The following is a 20134-nucleotide window of genomic DNA, read 5'->3' as shown; positions in this document are numbered from 1 at the left end:
TGGATCCACTATCACAAAAGAATGAACTGTTTAATTTCAGTACAGAAATAACAATTTTGATATAACTTTACTAACTGTAATCTCAAACAAAATACAGAATATGTATAGGATCAGAAAACAACTTTAGGCATCATATAGTCGTAGTCGTAAATATTATAATACAACTGAATAATTGTGTAATTAGTAATTTTAAAATCAAGAATTAATTGTAAATGGTATAATGAATGGCCAGTACATAAGAGATACCCAAGAGATGGCAAACTTGTTAACAAATTGTTGCAGGATAATTAAATGTCTTGAATACTAATGTGAAATGCATTCTCGAACGTAAATTAGATCTTTCATTGGTACAATTACTGTGATTTAAACTGTCCTAATTTATCCTAATAAACTTAATGACTCAGTAAAGTAAGATGTTTTGACTTTAATTGATAAAATTGCTTTTCTTTGCTACATATTATCAGACGACTCTCGTTAGATTCGTGCTGTTGAAGCCCTTCTGCCAGTAACGCGTTGGAAGGGTTTTTTATTTGAAACATCGTGGTAGGCTTAGTTGATATTTTATAAAGCAATATCTTGTACTAATATATTATATATGCCTAACAATACAATTTAGTATTTCAAAATGTAATGGGACGATGGTTCTCCAGATTTTATGTTTTCTCAATTGTTATTCTAATAACTAACTCTGTTTATAACAATTACTTCCTCTTTGAGAATATTTAGCTCATAAACACGTTACTGTATAATTTTGCTATGAATAATGATTATATTATTACTATCCTAAATTAAATTTCAAGGATAGCCTACATGTAAACCTGGAGGGGTAGATTCTCTTGTAGACTTCCTAAAATAATATAATTCAACCTATGCTTAAGTGTAGCCCTCTAAGAATATAGGTACATTTTTAGTTTCTTTAAGAAACAACTTTACGTAAAACTTTGTCTAACGCCGCAAAATCCTCAATAATCTTTGGTCTCTTGTCATAAGAACGCCTATCGCGTTATCAACAATTAACAGAACCGAACGTATAAAACATTATAAACAGGTACTCACTGACTATGTGTATCATGAAGGATGCGAAGACGACGACCCATCCCCAACCACCGTCCGGGGGCGTGGGTAGATCCGGGGACTTGGCCATCAGTGCGAACTGGACGGATGGCGAGTACCAGGGCGATGGAGGAGTACGAGGCGGCGTTGGAGGCGGCGGTGTCGGCGTTGGAGGCGGCGGCGGCGGCGTTGGTAGCGGCACTGGCTCAACACTGAAACACACCGCACCATACACTGACTGGCTGTGATTGTGTGTGTGATACAACCCCGATATGCGATACACAGCTACTACAGGCTGTAGTACCAGTGAGTGTCGCGGTCGCGCCGCAGCGCTGATTATTGTTTATATTTACCACGTGCTCCGGGTCCGGCTCCTGCTCCACTCTGAAGCGGCGCGCTGCTAGACGCTTAGAAGAATAGCATTGTAGAATAGCATTAAGAATAGCAAAGGGGCAAATTCATGAGTGAGGCGAGGATAAGGAGAAACATGTGAGAGAAGGTTAGGGTACAAATTGGGAGGAAGTAAGGGAAAATAAATGGTGGGAAAGGTAGCGCTTTTGTATGAGAAGGTTAGGGGGAAAATACAAAGGGGAAGGTTAGGAGGAATGAATGGTTAGGGGAAATATATGAGGAGGTAAGGGAAATATGGGAGGAGAAGTTTATGGGAATCATTGGAGGAGATATACAGTATATGAGGAGTGAAGGTTTAAGGGAAATATATAAGGTGAATGTTAGGAGATATTTATATTATAATTTAGGAGAAGATAGGTGAAATACACGAGGAGGTCAGCAAAAATATATGAAGGGAAGGCTGGGGGAAATATATGGGAAGAAGGTCAGGTTAGGAAGGTTAGAGAAATTATTGGAGAGGGTCGGGAAAAATGTATGTGGATTGCGGAGAAAATTGGGGCGATGTATGAGAATAAGCATATGGGGAATTATGTAAGGAGAATGTCGGGGGAAATAAATGAGGGTAGGAGGGAAATTATATGAAGAAATAATTGAAATGCAATAAGGTTTAAAAAAATATTGGTTGGGTTCTTGATACTGTAATGAGGCTGTCTGCTTCCATAATGAAACCACCGAATAAGATGATCTAGGTACTCGTATATGGTTTGCTAACTGAGCACTTTAGTTGTAAGCAATGAAAGTGTTTTTGATATTCAAATAATTGTTGTTTAGTTAATTATTGTAAGTGGTCTGAATAGGTTATTTTTTAATTTTTTATGACGCCAATCAACGTATTGTAGTTGTTGAAGTTCCGGAGGTGTACGGAACGAAGATTTTGGAATCCTTGCGAATGCAACTAACACAAAAGTGATCGAGAACGGCGAGACAGATACGATAAAAGTTTTTTTTATAAACGTTATAAACTAAAGGTAGGCAATGATACGGCTTAAAAAAATAAAGCAGAAATCATGTAAAATTAAGTTTAAAAATACATTGTCTCTCGTTTTATAAAATAAATGCTGCGCCATTGTATATCAATGAACATAGACACCACCCTCTTTCTCTATTTCCCTTTCCCTTATAAAAGAAGCATTAAAAAAGTTAATGACTTACTGGAACTTGGCAATGCATTCTGTGGAGCATATTTCACATTTTCTCATGCTGGAATTTTTGTTTAAACTATCACGAGCTCAGAATTATTGTTAACAACAACCAAAAATATCGTAAAATAAATACTATGTTAACACGTTCACAGTCATGTAGAATTCATTACACATTGAAACATAACCTTCTCATTGTTATGTTTACAGTATTGCATAAAAACACAATAATCATTTAGACAATTATTATCGTAGTAAGGCCGACATGTTCCTTAGACACAGATGTTTAGCCCATACAGCTAATGGCAACTAAGGGACCTAGAGTTGCTTTTTTATACAGCTGGTTTCGAATCAAATTTACTGAAGATAGTTCAGTATACAGTCTATAAGCATAGATAAAACACAAGTGTTGGTTCTATTTCTATACTATAAGACAAGACAACATGCGCGGGTTCTAATCCTACACGTGTGCAATCGATACTTATAAAGCTAAACTTATAAGCTCAACAATGTATGGCATAGCTGGCGTGGAAGTTGACGGCATTATTGAGTAAGGATTGTACACAACACCTGTTTTGCTTCTTAATACATTAGTATACAGGAAGAGGACACGGGTTTTTCTTTCCCTTTTTTTTGCTCTTATCTTAGTTAAAACTGGACAAGTCGTCTCAAAATAAATATATATAAAAAATACATCAAATGATTTAACATTTAACGAATTTATTTTTTAAACTTGGTGCTGTTTGATAGGAAATTTCGAAAGTTAAATAAATGTGTTGTAAGAACTTTTTTCATAAAAGCAGCCGTGTTTTGGGGTTATAAAAATTAAAACGGCCGCAGTTTTTAAACCAAAACCTTGTAAATTATGATATTTTCTAAAGAAGCTTTTGGCCTCATATAATGATATAACAAATTTCATAAAGATATAGACTATAAATATACATTTAAAACACACACAAAAATGGTGGATATCTCGCTAACGAGTTATTTTTGGAAAAAGTGTTATCCTTGATTTTCGCTTTATTTTGACCCATTAAACATATTCTTAAATATTTTGCACTTACTTACTAGACACCCTGTATAATTGTTTTTACAATGAATTGTGCATGTCCAAGACTATGTATTTTATATTTGTGTGCTGCGAATTGCGTGATGTACAACATTTTGTCAGATCAATAACCTTGCTAAGTAGATCAACTCTTATCTCGGTCTAAAGGGGAATCTACGAAGTTAAGACACTTGATTGACTAAGGACTTGGATATCTGATAAAACCACTCCACGGCTGTCGGCTGCAAGCAATTTTGACGCTCTATTGCATTTAAAAAGTCTCAACCATCGTGTTAGTGTTTTATATACTTATCAAATTGGATCTCTGATGTACCTGAAATATAACTTAAACATAAAAGACTATTTCTAGATGTAGAACATTAGCTACTACACTCGTATTGTATCAACAGGAAAACAGTATTTTAAAACATATTTACGAATCTTGCATACAATTTAAAAACTTAACAACAATTTACCAAATCCGTTGTTTAAATGTTAAAAAATACAATTAAAATGATCAAAACAGTTTTTCAATCAAAGAAACATTCATATGCCACTTTCTTGACATTTTATGGTAGTGTTTTACTTTGTATGTACATTATGTTATTCGAACACGATTAATTAATTTCGAGTGGTTATGATGGTTGATTGATTATCATCCCTAACCCTACATATTGAAGGGTCAACAAATAATTTTCTAACTACTGTACTTTTTCTTATGTTTCTCTTACACAAACGAAATTGGACTAGTTTTTTAATCTTGTCGGTCTACTTATACGTTAAGGTATTGAGTTCAGTAAGTGCATCGGTAAATGATGCTATTTTATAATATTCTATATGGACTTTCGTAGTCAATGACAAAATATTGGCCTGATAAAAATAAGAGCTACAAATAATTAAACTTACACTTAAGAACTATTCATTAGTTTAAAGTAAATAAGAGTTTCTGCAATATGGTAGCGAACGCCCAAGTATTAATTTCTTTGTTTTGACTTTGTTAGAAATGAATCATAAATAGATAACATCCAGAACTCCCAATTAACACACGGAGTTCTAAACGCTAGCAAGTAAAGACCAGCCCTCGGCTAAAAGCTGGCAATTGTCCTCGTAGCCGAAAGGCTTCTCTGAACCAGAGAGAGATAAATGTTTTACACGTGGAAAGCTTCACTCACAACGCGCTTTTCAACAATGAAACACAGTCCAGTAAAAGGCATTATTTGAGATCCCTGGCTTGAAACTACCTTTTTGTGTCTCCAAGACTTTTGTCAGCATAAAAATATAAAACGTTTGTACTGACAGGCCTACCATTTGGTAAATATGTAACGAATATAAGAGTGTATGCAATAAATTGAAACATACAAAGGTTGGTGAGATTCGTATGTAGACAACTGGAGTATCTTTTACCTACAAATGTTCTAAAAGAATGGACTATGATCCATGTTACATTGAAATCACCATGTGTTAGATCAATGGTGATAAAATGAATTTACCATCATTTAGCTTCAATTTTTTAAACATTGGTGTTGGAAAGTATTAACTAGGATTGACGATTCCATAATATGAATAGTAATCCTTTTAACGTGAAGGTGATTTATACGAAACACTACTCCTCCGTTAATAACGGACGGATTTTTAAAAAACGATGTGTCAAAATTATGTATTTTTTGTGTATACGCCCCCTTTCACTAATAATTCCTGTAATAAGAGTCCTCGGGCTTTGCCCCACAGGCCATAAAAATCCCAATGTATAAGAAGAAAAGATTTTGTTTATTTAACAGACGAATAATATGTATTAATTACAGCTGTTCATAGTAAACACACGATACACACAAAAGCGTTCGTTTTCAGTTTCGATAACTGGAGTGGAGTGAGCGTTCGTTTTCAGTTTTGATAACTGTAGTGGAGTGATTGATTACATTATTTTTGAGTTGACTCTTTTAAGTAATCGGAAATTATGACTGTTACTCGTTTTGAAATAACGCCTGGAATACTTTGAAATTGCTCGAATTCGAGCAACAGGTGCACTAGTTAAGTATATTATACGTAACCATTGGTCAAAATCTTCGTACATTCACTAAATATCACAATAGAGTTAAGTTCAAAAAAATATTATACTCATTGATTCTGTGATTACCTTACGTTTCAGATCTTTCATGAAGTTTTACTTACCTAAAGAGAAATATGGCTAAGTTATAAATCTATGATAACCAATCCAATCCCTTATGATTAAACAATTGTGAGAGCAAAATTACTAATTTCTCATTCGTTATCTTTCTTGGATTTTCTATCTGTCATGACTCATTGTTAAAATAAATAAAATATTTTTCAGTTGGATCAACTACTGTGCTTGATTAGGAATAGTATTCATTGTAAAATAGTACGAACACTAGCAAAATTATTGCAAACTCAGTGGATCAACAAGCCAGCAAATAACCATCAAACCATCATTGAAATAATTATAATTTCATACATGTGAAGTGGCGTTTTATCATTAAGGCAAGGTATTAACCTAATAGTTTAATTTAACCTTGACACATATTACATGTTTTTGTGTCTTGTTGAGTGAGTACTGTTATCCCCTTCGATAAAAATTCTTGATAACGCAATGAAATGTCGAACATGAGCTGTTGATGCTACTTTTACTATCCTTTTTAATACATGGACACTGAATTCAGTGTGCATACAATATACTGTGCATAGCCAATAAACAAGTAATAAGTAATGCAATTTAAAATATTGCACATCATTGCTTTAAATATGTAGCTATATGTATGAAATATATTTTAAACTCAAATAAAAACTTAATAATTTTCCTCTGTTTGGACATAAGATAGTTTTAAGAATATTTAGCTCGGCTGAATGTTAACTCGTAGGATATTCCAAGAAAGATGCGTGCTTCTAACATATTTTATTATTTAAAAATATATATTTTAAAATCAGATGCAAATTGAAACTACGGTAATATTTTTTAATCTATTACACACGCTGCAGTATGTTTAAATTAAAATAATATTTTTTTTTAATAACTGCACAGTTTATATTTTTACAGACAATTTAAGTGCATATTCCCGTTTCAAAACAAAACCCCACGTTAATGTCCTCGTATTTTGTAACGAATACAAAGTCTAGAGGTGATAAAACAAAAATGTTATCTCGGTACAATCAGTAGAGCTAACAGTTTAGTGACAGAATATTGCATTACCTCCTCCCCCTCCCTCACATCACCCAGTGCTGGAAACCACCGTTGGGGTAACAGGGGGGGGGGGGAATGTTGGCCTGGGTCGTGGTCGGTATATTGACTATTCAAAAGTCGTCACCTTTAGTAACGTTGCACTATGTAACAAAGTGAACTATATATTAAAATAAATCGTAAAATAACAGAAGTTAAATGGGTTAGTGAGGTGTATTCTAAAATTTACAATTGACAGTTAAGAAATTAATTAATATCAATGTAATATTTAAATTAAGTATGTAAATATATAAATTGTAAACCTTCATGTAGCCAAATTCGTATAAAATAATTGAACCTGAATTGTAAAAACTGATAAAAAAATTGTTTAATTCTAAAATATACACATGTTGAATACATGGCTTTCACAGGAAAGATACATCACGGAGCCTGCCTAAAAGGACAAAGTTCACCGTCTATCAGCGAGCTCGTGATATTTTACCTTGATGCAAATATGACAGGAGACTGACATGATTAACAAGTTAGTAAATATGATGTGTATGTATTGAGAACATGAGGGGAGGTGGGTATAAAATGATATGCCATTTTATGTTGTTTATCACAAAATCTCCAGTTATAAATTGTTTTGTATGATTTTTAACGAAATTGACTGAATGAATTAGGACATTAGAGTATCCAACTACATCGTGTAGGCCTACTTTTTTCTTGCAACATGCGAAAATTAGTAAAACATCATAGATGATAAAATAGAAAATAGTCAGTATATATGTGATAAACAAAAGAGTACGATTTGGAGTTTTTATAAAATAACCTATTCAACATGTTCATGTATAAAATGTCAAATGAAACATTGTCATTAATTTTTCTTCTTACTTGACATAAAGGTTTATAAATTAAATCAATTCTAACATTCCAAGTAGTAGGGAAAAGGAACTTCATGCTTTAATAAATGAGGTGAAGGAAACTTTAGAAGAGTGTACTCATTATTTAAGAATTTGTATCAACTAATAATGTACACCACACCAGGAGTTGAGGCAGTTGTTTACATTTTACACTTTAAGACTTAAGTGAAAAGATCCTTCGCGTTTAACAAGTTCTTTAGTGCTACCAAGTAAAACTGTTTTTGAAAATATCGAATTTACTGTCAGAAGTTTTGCACTGCTTGTTAATGCAATGTCCTGTACTTGGAAAATGAATGTATAATTCAAGGAAGGACAGAAGGTATAATGAACTTAGATAGGCCAAAAACACATCCGAACCAAACTAATAAGTTCTGGATTCTACTCCCCACATTTTATTGAATACCTTTTCCAGGTATTGGACACAAAGGCATTTAATTAAAACCTTAGTCACTTTTCAAGTTATTAATCCAACTTTGATGGAAAAGGAGTTCCTCCATATTCCTTAAGTTCAATTGCAAAGTATTCCAAGCTTTCAGAGAAATTATGAGATCTTTGAGCAACTTATAATTAAATTTTCTGAAAACTATTAAACCACTGTCAAACCCAAACGATCGATATGTGCATTATCGGATTCCTACCTCAAACATTTTTGTACAAAGCAAAAACTAAAATTTACCTGTAATATTGGTAAAAAAATATAGAATGTCAGTTAAAATAACCGCGTATATTTGTTTTTCAGATCCCTTAACAAAATAAAAGGTTCTAACTTTAATCCAACTTAATTCAAAACCTAAATGAAAATTATTTTCATTATTTTAATTAAAATTAAAATAATAAATTATATTATGATACATATTACATTATTATATTATTAAAATAATTTATTTCATTTAAATTACTTTTCGAGGCTAAGATACTGTACAGTACAACAACTTTGGAAAATAGTAATAGTGCGATGGTCCAAAAAATTAGTAAATTCCTACTGAAAATCAATTACGGGTACTCATTAAGTTACCCTTAAAAATGATAATAATCCATATGAAATGGTTTACATTGTTACATACCCGATTTCTCATTTACCCCTTGGTAGATGGCTTAAATGGGAGTTAAAAGAGCAAAAACTAGTAGTTAGTAAAGATAGGCAAACCTACACCAACTTTTCACCTGCACGATTTAATCGAGAGTGTAGTTTCGGTCAGCTCACACTCACAGTGTGCCCTTTAATATGCTGCTGAATGTGCATAAAAGGCCCAACTGAGCAGCAGAACTTATTCTAAAAGAAGGAAACCCCTCCCCATGCTGATATGTAATTGGTCTGTTAATTTTTGGGGCCAACACAATATAACAAGTTATGGTTTAGTGGTTGAAAAATCAAAACGGTGCTGTATGTAATTTTATACCCACCTCCCCTCATGTTCTCAATACATACACATAATATTTACTAACGAGTGAATCATGTCAGTCTCCTGTCATATTTGCATCAAGGTAAAATATCACGAGACGGTGAACTCTGTCCTTTGAGGCAGGCTCCGTGATGTATCTATCCTGTGAAAGGCAGTCATTTAGGTAATCTCAACAGCGGCGGTGAACATTGAAAAGGTTCTTTTCACTTTTAATTTTCTTCTATTTGTTATGAAGGATTTAATGTTTGCTGCACAGTATTTTACTTGTCCATCTTGTATAATGTCTCTTTTAGGGCCGGGTCATACAATTTACAATAAAAAGCTATTTTTCAGCATCCATTTCACCCAAGTTTGACAGCAAAACTGCAGAATTTAATTGTAAAAAATAATTTCACCAATTCGAACTATGCGTATTTACAAAACTAAAAACGTCGCCGCATTCAACTGACTTTATAAGACGTAAAATCAAGTCATAATAAATTATACTATGTAAATTCTAAATACTTTATATTTATTTATAACTAGAGGTCGTCCAGTGGTCGAAAACTCGACCAAAAATATTTTATTTACAGACTTCTCCATTTTCACCCAACACTGTAAATAAAACAAGTCATTGTAATTTATTCCTTTTGTTTTGATTTTCTGTTTATATTTCGTTGTTATCTCGTCACCAGCATGGCAACCCATAAAGCCCATGTTAATTTGTTTAAAATTTCAAATTCATTTTTTGTGCTTATATTTGAGCCTATTTGAATTTTTAAAGGGATTCTGCACATCTACAGGAAAATATATTTCTAACAGAATGCTCAGATTTCCCTGTGTTGCACAAGAGCTGAGAAAAAAGGTTTTAAATAAACACGCTTGCCTATTAATATATAAGATTAGTATTTTTTCTCTTATTTTACAATAAGCTGAACACTGAAGAGGGAGATGCTTTAAAATAATTAAATAAAACAGCTACTAAGCTACACTATCGTAACATTCATTGTAAAAACTCAATCAAACCATTTGTGTTTGTACAAATCTCTTACGTTCAATTTAGTCAAATAAGGTGGCAGGCTAAAATAATAACTTTTTTTCAATTTATACATAGGAAATGTGAAAACATTGTTGCTTTTATTTTTGTTACAATGGAGACTATCCAATTTACTTCAAAATGTCTCACTTAGACCTTCGAAAGACCGAGGGGAAATCCCTAAGTCAACATCGAAACAGGAATAAACCTGTAGTAATCCTGGGTTCCTAAATACCTTTTTTCAAAGTTTCAATTAATTTAGTGCAGTCGTCACGAGTTATTTTTATAGACACATTATTTATATGTGGTATAGATACACCCGTTTCTACCTACGTCGAACATTAATATTTGTAATTAATTTAATGTAATTAGTAATTGAATATTCAATATTTAACTCTAGGTCAAGCTTATCCATGATTGACAACCACGTGGACAAACGGTAGTTTGATTACTAACTAATAACCCCCCCCCCCTTCCCAGGAGGGGGTTGTGGCGGGGGTGAGGGGAGGTTAGATCAATGTTTCCTTGGCCTTGTACTTCTGACTGCCGTTATCGTGTATAAAACATTTACATATTAATTGAGTCGATACAATGTATTGACAGAGTGTGGGTGTTAAATTGTAGCTGGAACGTATAACAGTGTTTTACTTGTAGGAAATTAATCAGAGGTATTCACTAAATCGTATGCTGCAATGCAAGGTAACTCTAATAACATTGGCTGTATTGTATTGTACCGTCCATACTCAGAAGAAAAGCAAAAAGATTAATGAGATTTGTGGTTAATCAATTCAGATACTAATTTTTGCAAAACTCCTTCGGGGATTGTTGGGTGAAAATTTTGACTTATTTACAATACCACCTACATTTATTTAGGTTTCAATTCTTACAGAAGATTCATTGTTTTCAACACCATCAGGGCCAAATTATATTGCCAAATGCAAGATTAAAATAACTGCTTGCAAACCTCATTCTCTTATTATAGTTTTAATTAGGTCCTACATTTTAGAACCCTCAAATTAGTTATAACTAACCTATAGCTAAACCGTTTTCTTCTCTAAAATATAAATCAAGTGTGGTTTTATGGTTCTACATGGTAAAATGTATTTTATGGGGTTATGTTGTAATATTAAGCAGATGTAATTAAAATGTGTTGGTCGATACGTTGAATTGTTTATATTTTTAAAGTCCAATCTCAATTAAATCTTATACTTTTGCATCAAGACTAATGAATTCTCAATAACTAATGCATTTTTTAAAAACAGATTATAATGGCTTACTTATATATTTTTATTGAACCCCTATAATATATAATTATTGTTTAACTGTCTAGGAAATATCGTCTACACCGTAGATTTAAAGAGATTGGTATTAAAAATAAATAAAATTGCCTAGGCCCCTTACAATACAAGTACTAATTTAGATTTGTAGCGAGTGAAAGTATAAATATTCACTCCCATATAATCATTTTGAACCAATTTGTAGTGGTCACGTGTTACAATGACGTCATCTACACCTGTCTGCGGGTAGAGGGGGGAGTCACGTGACTACCGATCACGTGATCATTCAAGTGACAAACTGGATCATACGTGCTATTAGCTGCACAACGTCTTACTTCTATGTTGTCACTTGTAGTTTATATCATGATTCAGCCTGCAGATAGTGTAGAGCTTCTTTGGAGTTGTTCAAAACACTTCTGTGCTACTGCATTATCAAAATTATTTATAGGTACTTTCTGGTCTGTCTTGTTCTTGCCACTTGTTAAATTGTAAAAATATTCATAGTTTATCACACCGGTCGCACTTAGTCTTTTTGTTGCTTTTGTATCTATACTTATGTTATCTATATTTATTATTGTAAAATAATTGGGTTTATCCATTTTTACATTCTTAATTTGTTATTATTTAATTGTTATTGTTGTTTCTTCATGTGTTACTAGTTAATTACAGTATTGCCTACTTACTGTGATGAAAAAATGTATAAATTATTCTCATAATGTTATATATTATTCTAAGTATTGATAGCTTTATATATTCACCTACATATTATCTTCACGTATTGCTCACATGTAAACACAAAAATGTATTATGTAAAATGATGTTAACGTATTTAAATAAATAAATAAAATTTATTTTTCATTGTATTGTTTAAAATCTGTTTAATCGATTTTTAAAATAATAAGTAAAATAATTTCAACGAATTGGTTATATGAGAAAATGTTAACTAGACCTAGACACTGGTATTAACTTGATATGTTAACACATTATGGTACGTTAAATGAAAGTAGGCATATTCAATGAATTTGATTGATTTTCGGGTCAACAAATAAATAATTTGAGTTTACATTATGTTTCCTATCAGTCTGCATATAGTGTGAAGCTTATAAGAATATACAATTGAATAAGAAGATAATCACTAAAAATTTCGAAATAATTGAAAAGTTTGACCAAAAATTATATATTTAAATGTGTTGAACGTTAGAGGGTAATATTGTATACAATTTATTAAATTTCAGTTCAACAATCAAACGGCTTTGTCATTATGATCCATAACAGTTGGAGGGTAGTAAAACTTTTTTATACAAACTGTCACATATGTGTTAGTTTAGTTCATGTTAGTTTTATAATCAATGATGCCTTAAAACTGTGTATACTCTGTCACGAAACTTAATACTCTATACTACTGTCAGGACCATGTCACTCCCCACTATTCTCGCTCTCTGATTAAATGGCTACTTAACGAAATGGTCGTATTAATATTAAGCCTTCCCATCAATCCAATGTTAATTATATAAAACATGTCACAAACGTTGGACCCAATAATAATACATCTTCAAATAATGTGGTACGACACGGAGAAATATTGTATACATTTGATTGACTTTTCGTTCAACATTCGAACAACAAAATAACTATCTTCAGAACGTGTTCAACAAACTTAATAAATATAATTTTCAGACTGTGTTCGTTTTTAGTAGTTAAATCACGTAGCTTTATGAAAGAAGTCGCGAAAACATAATTTTCTATTCTGTATACAGTTTGAAACAAAACTAGTTTAACGCCCCACTAGTATATTATTATTTTTGTTCATTGTGTGGTGCAAATAAGTTATTCATATTCATATGTCATGTTCATATGTCGTATTTGTATTTTGCCTAATGTGATTGAAAATTAATTTTAAATGAAGACCAGAGTGGTATACTATGATGTAGGCCTTTGTTTGAACTACACGCAACTTTGGTTGGCCCAGCGAGATTGAATGTGAAGCATGATCATTATATTGTGTCTAATTGTATTTGAAATGTTTTTACACTATTTGTATAATATTTGAAATTAAGAATAGTTAATTCGACAGCTAATTTATTCCTTAAGTAATATACCTGGAGACCGAGAAATGAATTCCTAATCGTGACTTTTTGAAGGTTTAAATAACATAATAGGCTATATCTTCTTTCTCCAAGAAAATATGTCCTTTGACGATATGACAAACTTTCTACCAAGAATTGAAAAGTGGACGTACTTTATAATAATCTTTAAGGGTCCTTACATTATTTTACTCGTATTCTATCGATAGATACTACAATATAGTCGATGCTTCAGTCTATCATGGTATGGATACGATAAAAAACATGTTTGAGATAAATAAAAATGCAAGTGAAAAATATATTATACCAGTTCCTCTACATTAAGATGGGTTTTTGCACGAATACCAGAACAGAAAATTTTCTGTTCTAGTATTCGCGGGAGTTTGTGTGAATATTAAACGACATCATCTGATTACAATAATAAAGTAATAGTCTTTCACGCAACTATTATAAATTTACTAAAATGACTTTTTACTTCAAATTTGATGTTAACAGTATACACAGTTCCAAGCTAGACAAAATTCGTAAATTCAGCATAAAATCAGAAAATGTATGAATATGTAAAACGTGTCATTTAAATAAATATACAGTATCCATAACACATACAGGCACCTATGTAAATCCTAATCTTTCAATTTTTGTAGGTATTTTTACTTTTTTTTCGTTTTGTCTATACAGTTTTGCAATTTGGATACTAATATTTAATAATATTATTTATTAGATGCAAAACATTACATCTACTATGTAATTAACATTTGGTAAATAAAAGACCATTTAATTTTATGTCGTCTTGGTATTTGTTCAGTAATTAGTTTTGAAATAAATAAATTATTCCTAAATTTATTTATTTATTTATTTGTTTACGGTATAACACCATTTTTACCATTTTAGCGAATTTCCCATATAGGGAATAAGCTATTACCGTAGTACTCATGGTAAGACCTGGACCCGGGACCGATTTTTTTTTTGTTTTGAGGTCCCTAGAGGCCAAAAACACCATCCGTTCAAATTCATATATATATATATATTTATATATATATATATATATTTATATATATATATATATGTGTCCGTTAGCGCGATAACTCGAGCAAAAATGATCCGATTTTGATGAAATTTGGTACAAACGTGTAAACCTACGTTTATTCGAACGAGTTCGCGAACCAGCATGATCGGACCATGGGAACAGGGGTTTATGGGGGCTTTTATGGGGTAAAAATGGGTTTTTCCTATTTTTGACCCAAAAAACATAAAATTTTGAGATTTCTTTCCAAAATATTTTGTAGAGCTTAAAAAAACAAATAATTTGGTATATTGTAGCGTTATAATGCGCCTAATGGTTACGGATAAAATTCCAAAAAATTGTTAATTGAAAATTCCCATGTTATTCTTATGGAGAATAAGTAAACTGTTGTAGTGTGCTTGTTTATTAACATATTTTGCCCAAATTTGGAAAATGTTTTTATTTCTTACCAACTATTAACATTTTACATAAAAAAACACTTTTACCCTCCCTGTTGCAGCAAACCTAAGTATGTGTTAAACTGATTCTATTTAAATAGGGAATAAATGTGATATTTTTAAGGATACATTTTAGTCTAAATCCAATCAGGCAAATGGAAATTCGCTTAGTCTGCAGGTTTGCTGCGGCGGGGGTATTTTTTAATGTTCTGTAATGGTAAACAGAGGTGGGTAAATGTAGATGACACTTCCCACTACATATTTACATAAATTAACCGAAATTTTATATTAGTTTATTTTGCAAATGTGAATTATATTTATTTGTGATACAATTCTAATTAACCTCATATTCAATGAGGCTGATACCTCAGACATTTTAATGAGATGATGTACAAACAAGAATAAATTAATTACATGAAAGTTGAGGTTGAAGCATCGGTGTTTGTTTGTAATATAAACATTCGCGGGCCTCAGCAGTCGCTTGCGAATCAACGGTTTTTGAGTGCTCGATGCTCCAATACAGAGAATTCGTTGAGTAAAATGGCTTTTCCATTTTGATTATTTTATATCTATACTAGCTGACCCGGCGAACTTCGTATCGCCTAAGTTATAGGTTTCCCCTAAGACATACCGATGGAAAGAAAGTACCGTTACGTTTAATTTTCAAGATGATCTCGTTCGCATCGCTCAATCACGTCCTGGTTGAAGTTCGTTCGCTACGCTCACTCACCTTTGGGTTGGAGCTCGTTCGCTACGCTCACTCACCTTTAGGTTGGAGCTCGTTCGCTGCGCTCACTTGCCTTCAGGTTAGCTCGTTCGCTACGCTAACTCGCCTCCAGGTTGAAGTTCGTTCGCTACGCTCACTCACCTTTTGGTTGCAAATTAGCTGTTGTCATAAATGTAAAAGAAATAATAGTGCTGCACCCTGTTGGTAATCCTTGTAACTTTAATGCTATTGAAAATCATAGAACAGAACCAACTTGTTTAATTGAAACAGCTGTTAAGATTCATTAATTCCATTTCTCATAAGGTTAACATGGGAAACTCCAGAGCCACTGGGGCGGAGCCCTTTTAAGAATTTCGAAACGGGAAATAGTTTACGTCCGATTCGCATACCTACAGAATTTTCACACCAAATTTCATGACGATAGGTGAAGTCGTTCCGGAGGAGTTTGCAGACAAACACTGTGACACGAGAATTTTATATATTAGATTTCTATCTATACTTATAAAAGGCAAAGCCCTCACTGACACACTCACTCACTCACTCATCACTAATTCTCCCACTTCCCATTTACCTAGGAGGCTGAAATTTGGCACACCGATTCTTTAGGTATTAAATAGGAAAACTAAGTTGTTTTTATTCTGATCGGACCCTCGGGCTCCGTCCCAGTGGCTCTGGAGTTTCCCATGTTAACCTTATGATTTTTCATATTTAAAAGGAATTAATGAATCTTATCAGCTGTTTCAATTAAACAAGTTGGTTCTGTTCTATGATGTTCAATAGCATTAAAGTTACAAGGATTACCAACAGGGTGCAGCACTATTGTTTTTTTTTAATTTATGACAACAGCTAATTTGCAATCAAAAGGTGAGTGAGCGTAGCGAACGAACTTCAACCTGGAGGCGAGTTAGCGTAGCGAACGAGCTAACCTGAAGGCAAGTGAGCGCAGCGAACTAGCTCCAACCTAAAGGTGAGTGAGCGTAGAGAACGAACTTCAACCAACACGTAATTGAGCCATGCGAACGAGCTCATCTTGAAAATTAAGAAGTTAAACGGGGCAAAGCCCGCGGGTACAGCTAGTAACAGTATAAAACTATTTAATTATCCAACAAACTGTTGTAAAACATTTGTTTTATATAATTTACTGTACATTTTTAAAATCCCACATCCACAAAACATGAAATGCATGTTGGGTTTTCCTTTGTAATTATTCTTAATTATTTCGTATGAAATGGAAAGTATTGACCAAACGCAAGACTGACTGAAACATAGCATATTCAACAAGTTGGACTTTTGGAGTTGGGCACTACAATATAACTTATGCATGTGATTCGCGGTAATTTAGCCGGGTTCATGGTTCATACTCATTGGTTTGCAGCCGAGCTTAAAAGATGTGTATGTTCTCAAACCCCAGCAAAAAGTCAGACAAATGATCTCTGTAAGTGACGACCAAAGAAGGTGTCACATGCAGTACTCATTAATCCTCTCAAACACTGGCCTATACGGGATATAGGTCATATTAAGATTCGATATTTTAATTGTTCACCTATCTCAGCTAATATTTTTTTTGATGGTAAATAAACATCGTTAAGACTTAGGCCTAGATTCATGTAAGTCTTAGGATTTAAAGAATTTAGCTGAAAATACATGTACCTATTATTAAACGTAATTTTTAGGTACCAATAACGTAAAAGTAAGCTAATGTACAGCACACAATTAATTGTAATATTATATTTTTGATGCTGGATTTATTTCATTAACCTTAGAAAGTCAGAAATAAGGTGAGGACATATACATGGGATACTTGGCAGAAGCGCTTACTACCCGAACTCTGCCCAAATACCAAAGAATACGAGAAGTAAAATATAAATAAATATTTTATTCTGCTAGTGGACGACGGTTGTGGGTATCCCTAGTGCCGGCACGGTAAACCAAAATGTGCCGCAGTGTATATTTTAGTCTACACTACCTAGTGCAATACCTAACTACTGTAAGTACCAGGAAGGGTAAGGAGTATGTAGTTTACCTAGTGTCTACAGCCTCGATGACGATGATTGACTGATGATGTTCACTCACACAGACATACCACCCCCAGCACACGGGGGTGGGGACGGCGCTGCGAGGAGCATCGCACACCGACTGACGTCGCGTCGGGATGCCTCACCTCACCGTGGCGTCGGCGTCGCCATGTACTACCCGTTCCGCTAACATCTGCTGTACTACTCGTGCTGCAAACATGCAATGATCTCTGGTGTATTTTTGTGTCCGGGAGTCCGGGTATTGTCGTTTTGGATTACCCTGAGATTGTAAGAACATTTTGGCTTCCTTACTTTATCGATCTCCCCATTATTGGCCATGGTTGCATTGACTCAATATACTTAGGTACATATCAGTGACAAAAATACAAAATAGAAAATATTGGACGGAACTTAGGTACTGTACAAGCTATTGTCCGGCAATTATAATCCCTCTGCTCACACTTCATAACACATAATCTTTGAGATTGAAGAATTAATTTTGTGTTATAATTGCAGAATATCAACTAACGATGTAAATACTTGTCTCTCGAAGATTGTGATATTAATACCAAACATATGATTATTATCAGCTATCTACATTATAGAAAATAACAAAATATAGCACCAAAGACAAAGCAGCGACTAACGCGTCATAACAATGCTTGTCAACAAAATCTATATCTATAAAAGAGGAACTATGTATGTATGTGTGTATATATGTATACGTTATGGACTCCGAAACCGCTCGACAGATTGTAATGAAACTTTCAGTCATTATTATACATCTTTCAAGGATGGTTCGAGTGAAGTTTGGTGCAGATCCGTCAAAAGGGCTCTGCCCCAGAGGGTTTTAAGTGGGCCAATGTCAGACTTTTTGATCTACAATGTTTACAAATAAATATTATGTTATGTAAATAAGCATGTTTACTTTCACCAACTGATTTGTAGGTTTGAATAATCACAACATTCTGTATTATAGCATTAGTCATCATTTGAAATAGTGCCACAGTGTTTCTACAGAGTGCAGCACAGAAATATATTTTACTTTTGAATAAGTCCAAATGTATTAAACTCCAATCGAAGCACACCTGTGCACTCAACAACGTTTAAATTCTCCAATATTAAATATTAAAAACATAAAAACCCTTATCAAAGTATTGTATTATACACAATAAAAGGGATGGCAATGCTTTAATTTGTATTTTTTTTTCTATACCCACACAATCTAACATAAATTATTAAGAGAATAATAATCGTGTGTGTTATCTCGGGTATTCAAATGCCTCTCAATTTGTAACTAACCCACCACACTACTGTCGTTAACAGAACTCCAATAATACTAATGTGAAACTTAAATCCACCGAAGCTGTGCAACGTTACTAGACTGACGATTAACAAAATTACCATAATTGATTACGGAAAGTAAATAAAGTCAAAATTGATTTAAGGAAAAAATATCAGTGGTAAATTTAAAGGAGAAATAGTCTTAATCCCAAGAATACTGATGATTTAATCTGAATTACCCTCTGAATTTAAGAACCTACAATTTCCTTTGTGTCTGCATTTCGCAATCACCATTATAACACAATAGGGACTATCGTCGGTATAAATTTAGAAATTTCATGCTTTTCACACGGACAGCTGTATGTTGCGTGCTCACGTGGTGGTAGGTACGCCTGAATATATATATATATATATATAGCCTCTTTATACACCTAATGAAAAAAAACAAAAAAAACTTTGTTTATGCACTATAGCAATTAAGTAAAATGTTCTATTTTTATTTTTGGTATACATTTTTATTATTCATCGTAATGAACAAATTACCATTTAAAATAATAGTTTTTAAACCGCAGCAAAGCGCGCCGGGTAACCGCTATAGTGTTAAATATAATTAATTTGCTGTAGAGATTTATTGTTGACATTTTTGTATAGATTGCTCATTGGTTTGAAAATGTCAGTAAAAAACAATGAAGACAAACATCACTAAAAAGGAATTATTGGTTCTCTAACTTTAAAGATAATTTACAGGTTAAACCAACTACAGTAAAGAGTTGGTGCACAGATTAAAGAATCTGTGGTATTAAGAGCGAGTTTAACCTAAGACCATCTAGTTAGAGTTAACCTAGAAGATAGTTCAGTACGAAGACTACCCAACGATAGAGTTATCTCTGAAACGTCCGTGTGTGTGTGTGTTCAATTGATCAGGATTGCGAAGACTGTATACGCTTTTATATATTTCTTTCACGCAATCTGCCACACTGCATAATCTTAAACAAGAGTTTCAAATTACGAATTTCGGTTTTAAAGTGGTCACATTATTTAGATCTACCTATTCTAAATTGTAGTGTAGTATAAAACTCTTTGAACTCTTTTGAATCATAACACATAGCCTCTAGATTAAAATGT

At 33.1% G+C, this 20134-nt stretch overlaps 1 protein-coding gene across 2 annotated transcripts in view; it reads right to left on the bottom strand.

The window, feature by feature from the left end:
• The window catches only part of LOC128999452 (monocarboxylate transporter 12), an 83839-nt gene extending 65997 nt beyond the window's left edge, over positions 1-17842 (bottom strand). Inside the window, exons 1-2 of one of the 2 annotated variants that reach the window (XM_054425983.1) lie at positions 17734-17842; positions 1057-1265 (exon numbers count right to left, since the gene is read on the bottom strand). In XM_054425983.1, coding sequence (XP_054281958.1) covers positions 1057-1144 — 88 coding nt within the window. In that variant the 5' untranslated portion in view covers positions 1145-1265; positions 17734-17842. Of the gene's footprint in view, positions 1-1056; positions 1266-2616; positions 2676-17733 lie in introns of those variants that run through there. The other variant, XM_054425982.1, reaches the window with a different exon arrangement.
• Positions 17843-20134: the final 2292 nt, after the last annotated feature.

The sequence above is a fragment of the Macrosteles quadrilineatus genome, unplaced genomic scaffold, assembly GCF_028750875.1.
Source record: "Macrosteles quadrilineatus isolate MER2022 unplaced genomic scaffold, UCM_ALF_1.0 Scaffold_8__2_contigs__length_117827958, whole genome shotgun sequence".
NCBI classification, from domain to species: domain Eukaryota; kingdom Metazoa; phylum Arthropoda; class Insecta; order Hemiptera; family Cicadellidae; genus Macrosteles; species Macrosteles quadrilineatus.
Note: the sequence above shows the minus strand (reverse complement) of the source record. Positions and strands in the feature narration are given on the sequence as shown.